The 6,000-nt window shown below is 36.7% G+C and overlaps 1 protein-coding gene across 1 annotated transcript in view; it reads right to left on the bottom strand.

Moving 5' to 3' along the window:
- Nucleotides 1-1,730: 1,730 nt before the first annotated feature.
- Nucleotides 1,731-6,000, bottom strand: part of LOC309550357 (adhesion G-protein coupled receptor F3-like) — a gene marked incomplete at its 5' end in the record, with an annotated part of 60,754 nt that continues 56,484 nt past the window's right edge. Inside the window, 2 exons of the mRNA XM_082250754.1 lie at nt 1,731-1,830; nt 2,169-2,207. Of these exons, the coding sequence (XP_082106880.1) occupies nt 2,184-2,207 (24 nt within the window). The 3' untranslated portion in view covers nt 1,731-1,830; nt 2,169-2,183. The remainder of the gene's footprint in view (nt 1,831-2,168; nt 2,208-6,000) is intronic.

Genomic DNA, 6,000 nt, shown 5'->3' with positions numbered 1-6,000 from the left:
GGCTGGTCCATCCTAGAAGAGAGGACAGGACAGAGCTGTGAAAAATATCAGGAGTGTTTGGGGCAGTCTTCCCTCCCTTCACAAATGACTTACAGGTATGGGAGGAGCATGAATGAATATTTTTTAAAATCGGATCTAGCTAAAATTAAGGAATGGGGTTCATTTATTTTTAAAAAAAGGTTAACCAACCGTTTAATGTGCTACAGATATTTACTGGGTACTCAAGGGCTTCCAATCATGGGCTATATATCAATCAAAAGAAAAAGCCAACAAATATTGCAGACCCAAAGGTACACTCTACATTTTGGGCCAAACCTTCCCTTCCATCCCTCCCAAACCCCCAGGTCCTCACTGAAATTAGCTCCATGGGTGATTACCTGTCAATGCCCATGCGCCTGGAGCAGCAATCTGGAGATTTAAAAGCCCTGCTCTTCTTTCTTGTCTTTCCTGAGGGATTCTGGGACAGTTCACAGCAATTCTGATTGGCTATGTGCTGGCATGTGACCACTTTGTCCACTCAGAATTGCTCTGATCTGTCCTGTACAACTAAAGTCAGCCTCCTGCCATTCAGAAACCTTAATCCATAATAACCACTTCTTGAAATGTTTCCCACCAAATAGTACGCAGCAACAGCCCTGAAGAAGCGGGAGTGTATTCCCCCGAGATGCGTTGGCTTGATGTACATGTTGCTAATTTTTAATAAAGGTCCATGAATCATATTTTATAAGTCACATTTCTCTGGACACCAGGGGCTCCTTTCTTTTTGTCTAAGTCTACATGCTGAAATGCCCTCAAGGTCACATAGAAAAGGCAGCAGCCCAATCCCGGAGAGGGCCCAATGCCACTATCCATCACTATGCACTGGAAGGCATTCCTTCCTTTTTACCCACAGGAATGCCTACTTAGGAGCAGTGACCAATCCAGTCAGTCTGGCACGGTCTCCAACATAAATCTGATCTGTCCTGGAAGCCCTAAGGAAAGACCGGCTTCATGGGCAGTGACTGGTAACAACCCACAGCAGTAAGTTCAGTGGGGACCAGGGGGTTGGGAAGAGGTAAGTTCAGCAGGGACCAGGGGGTTGGGAAGGGGGTAGGGTTTTTTTCACCTTTTTAATTTCCTACGAAAAGTGAATTTACACTTTAACTGTTCAATAACTATGGGAAATGACCACAGCCATTTTGTCCTCTTCATTGTGACACAAAACTCTGTTTTTTAAAAAATTCTATTGAAGTATACATTCTTAATTTTAAAAAAAAGTCCCTTTTATTGCTCTTAGCCTCCTCCCAATCCCTAAATTCCTTTTTTTTTTTCCTTTTGTATTCAAACTTCCTGGCTACGTTCGTTCTCCATGGCCCCAATGTATGTAGGAACGTACATCCTCTCTTGCTGGCTCCCAAGATGGACTATAGACTACGGGATTTGTAGTGTGCATAGAGTAGTGCACATGACCACAATTAATGTGCCATAAAATAGAGATTCAGGAGCTCACAAGGAGGCAGAAAAACCCAGTAAGAAACAACTTATTGAAAAATAGATTACAGAACCATTAAGTAGTGGATGTGTATGGATTATTTATGGAGAATAAGGATATTATATTTAGTGTTGCATTAAATAACATCCCATTTGTATCCAAAAAGAAAAACGATGTTACAGGAAAGCTACATTTTTAAACATACTAAATCATAAATAGAGAATAATATTAGACAAATGTGAAACTATCCACATGGAGCCTATAGAATCCTGAGCTGTACATGTATAAAATAATGAATGAGAAGCTGGAGCCTTCTATTAAGGACAGAGCCGTGTTCCACGTATCCAAAGTTCTGAACACTTCACTGTAAAGAAAGAGAAAATTATTATACAGATCACAAATCAATCTGAAATAATCATGCTTGCTGGGATTACATTTTTACTAGACAAAAGTTTATAATATGGTGACATAGAAAGACACTGTTATGTAATCATTTACAAAAAAAATGCATCTGAAGGACTGACAACATCCAGAAGTGTCTGTCGTGGCAGCAGAAGTGTGACTACAAGATGAGCGGGGACATAGTCAGGAACTAGGCTGGGGAAAGCTCTACACCAGACCTCCTATGGTATACAGGAAACCAGTTCAGACACTCAAATACCACTTATTGGTGGTTAACTGTTTATTGTCTTCTTACCATTAGCTGTGGTCTTCAGTATGAACTGACAGTTGTTGCCTACAGATAATAAAAAGAAAATTAAAACTTCACAATTCTACATGGAAATATACAAGAATCCTGGGAAATTCAAATTAAAAGTCTACATTATATTCTGTGTTTTAGACAACCTCAATAAAGTGAACCACTGCATAATAAATGGTTAAAAAAACAAGAGTGGCCAACTAAAGGCAATCATTTTGGCTGGTCTGCCTCCCTAAGTGTGACACTTGGAAGGCAGAGCTAAATTTAGGGAAGCATCAAGATTTGTAAATAACTTCACTGGATCTTCTTAGCATTTTGGTGTAAAAGCAATTTCTGTATTTTAATTAATTATAATAATACAAATTTTTTTTTAAATATTATATTATTCATTTTTATATCACATTATGTATTATATTACCGTATTTTCCGGCGTATAAGACAACTGGGCGTATAAGACGACCCACCTAATTTTCATCTACCAGTAATAATTATACTTAGGTTATCTTGGAGATATTATATTCGGCGTATAAGACGACCCCCCATTTTTGGGGGATTTTTTTGAGGTTCAAAAGTAGTCTTATACGCCAGAAAATACAGTATATTATATTTTTGGTTGTATATATTTTTATATTACATTATAGATTATATTTTTTATATTTTTATATTATATTATGGCTATTATTTCTTATATTATCTGATATATATATTTTATATTGTATTATATATTATTTTCTCGCAGAAGGACAGCTGACAACTCTGTATATCTTCTAATATTTGATTATCACATCTCAGTGAGTAAAAAAACAAGGTGGCTAACGCGTTTCGGCGATAAGCCTTGATCACAGCATATATGTTTATATTATATTATGGCTATTATTTCTTATATTATGTGATATATGTATATTTTATATTGTATTATATATTATTTTCTTGCAGTAGGACAGCCGACAACTCTGTATATCTTCTAATATTTGATTATCACATCTCAGTGAGTAAAAAAACAAGGTGGCTAAACGCGTTTCGGCGATAAGCCTTGATCACAGCATGTGCTGTGATTAAGGTTTATCGCTGAAACGTGTTAGCCACCTTGCTCTTTTTAGTCACTGAGGCGTGATAATAAGAAGATATACAGAGTTTCCAGCTGTCTTTCTGCTTGACATTGTATCTCATGGTGTTTGGAGAGATCACTGCAGCCTGTGCACCTGATGGACGTTTCCAGCTATCTGATGGTTCCACTATTTAGAGCAATGTGTTTTTGTTTGATGCCATATATATTATTTTCTATTGTATTATATATTATATTTTCTATATTATATATTCTTTATAGTATAGTATTTTTTAATATATTTTATATTTCATTATATTATGTATATATATATATATGTATATAAAAAAATTCATAATGTAATGTAATATAAATGTATTAATAGAAATGGAATAAATGTAATAAAATCCATAGTGTATATGTGTGTGTATATATATATATATATATATATATATATATATATATACACACTATGGATTTTATTACATTTATTCCATTTCTATTAATACATTTATATTACATTATATTATGAATTTTTTTTATACTATATTATGTGATTATATTTTTAATATTATATTATGGATTTGGTTTATAGTATGGGTATGGACTATATTTTTTGTATTATATTATGGATTTTTTAAATATTTTGTTATATTATATTGCATATTATATACTTATCATGTATTGTTGATTATATATATTTTTATATTATATTATGTTTTCAATGTATATTATATTATTTTTTTACATTTTGTTATTTTATATTATGTATTATATCCATTATATATCTTTATTTTTATAATATGTGTTATATTATATCTATTATATTGTGTATTAAATTATACTTTTTTCATCCCGTTCTCAGCATGAATTTGCTCAGGCATGTACTGAAGCGCTCTCCAATCCTCTTATATTGCACCATGCATGGAGACGGCAGCCCATGGGCATGAATTAAGCGAACAATTCTCCAATGTGCCAAAAAAGTAAATCATTCTGGCTGAGGGCTTGCATACTATTATGTTTAATCTACATGGTTCCTTATTAAAAGGCACAAAGTAAGCAGGCAACAGAAGGTTAAAGTGCATAATCCTCCATGAAAAATGGCAATGTTTTAAGCAACAGACAGGCTTATTGTCAAGAATGGAGTACAAAAGTTGGATGATTAGACAACACAGCTTCACCCCACTCACCAAGCGGTGTGAAAATGTAGTAAATAGTTTAAATAGAAAAATAAATGACAGGGGCTTTACCCATTCTCTACTGAATGCCTTAGTGCCGGTTCACACTAATACAACTTGTCAGGTGACTTGGTCAGCCTGGCAAGTCGCGCACCGTCGCGATCCATTGTGTAGTACAGGACCCGTTCTAATAGGAGCGACAGAAGTCGCTCCGACTTAGAAAAAGGGTCCTGTACTACTTTGGGGCGACCTGGAGCGACTTGCATAGTCATTCATTTTATTTTCTTAAAAGATTCATTCCAGTGGTGGCAATTTTTTCATAGTTACATTGGTCCAGCTTGTGGCATACCTATGGACTACCCCTGGAAGCTGAAAATCACTGGTATAAGCACCGCTACTCCACTTGCTTCCAGGACCTGCACCGAGTGGCTGCCCTGCTGCATTCTGTATACAAGAGGTCGTTCACTCAGCATGGGCGATTTGAGAACAGTTTGCAGTAGAATGCAAAGCACTCTCTGATTGGTTAAGATGGAGAAGCAAGGCAATGATGTAGTTATCCTCATCTCGCCCAATTAGAGAATACTTTACATTACTTGAGAGAATGCAAATTCTTTGGTCCTGAGCGAGTGAGCCACCTTCTGAGTTCAGACGCAGGGCAGCCGCTTTTCACAGGACCTAGGAACTAGCAACAATCACTACAGTAGCAGTGCCTACTACAGTGATTTCTAGCTTCTGTAGACACTAATCCGACACTAAATCCAAAACTGATTAGTGTATCCCAATGCATATATGGTCCATGCCCATTTGATAGGAAGGGTATGTGGTTAAGGGTAAGGGTTGTGCATGTGTATATTGTATGCATATTTTGTAATACTCTGTATGTCATGTATTTTCCTAAATGTGTAAGTCATTTGTGCAGCATTATGTTTAGGAAGGCACATTTATGCAATACAGAAGGTTACAAAGTTCCATTGATGCAGAGAAGGTGTTTGACAGAGTGGGGTGACCTTTTCTTGCCCAAACGCTGTCCCAGATTGGGCTGAGCCCATCCTCGCAACAAAGGATTTTACACCAAACCGACACCTAGATTTTTTATTGCCAATGGTACCCGGCTCCTCTATGTCCTGGTCATGAAGCATCTGGCTGTTACCCTTTTGGTATAAAACCCTCTGTGGGGGGGGGGGGGGGGGGGTCCCATAGGCTCTGAGTAGGTGAAATTGGCACTCTTTGCTGACGATTTGCTGCTATTTGTTACCAACCCGCATACCTCTCTGCCCTCTATTTTGAGAGGAATTCCAGTGCTACAGCGAATTCAGTAACTTCAAAGTCAATATTGCCAAGTCTGAACTCTTAAATGTTTCTTTGCCTTCCTCTCTCCAACTGGACATCAGAGATAACTATTCAATCAAATTCTGCTCTGCTGCTCTTAAATATTTAGCCATAAACGTACTTTCCGATTTATCTCTTCTTTATTCCGAGAATTACACACCTCTCCTTAACGTACTTTGCAGGACATCAAAACCTATAACTGATCTATTTACTCTTGGTTTAGCAAGATTAGTATCCTAAAAATGGACATCACCCTGCGTTTCCTCTATTTTTTCCA

The sequence above is a fragment of the Pelophylax lessonae genome, assembly GCF_965119305.1.
Source record: "Pelophylax lessonae genome assembly, chromosome: 3".
Taxonomy (NCBI): Eukaryota; Metazoa; Chordata; class Amphibia; order Anura; family Ranidae; genus Pelophylax; species Pelophylax lessonae.
Note: the sequence above shows the minus strand (reverse complement) of the source record. Positions and strands in the feature narration are given on the sequence as shown.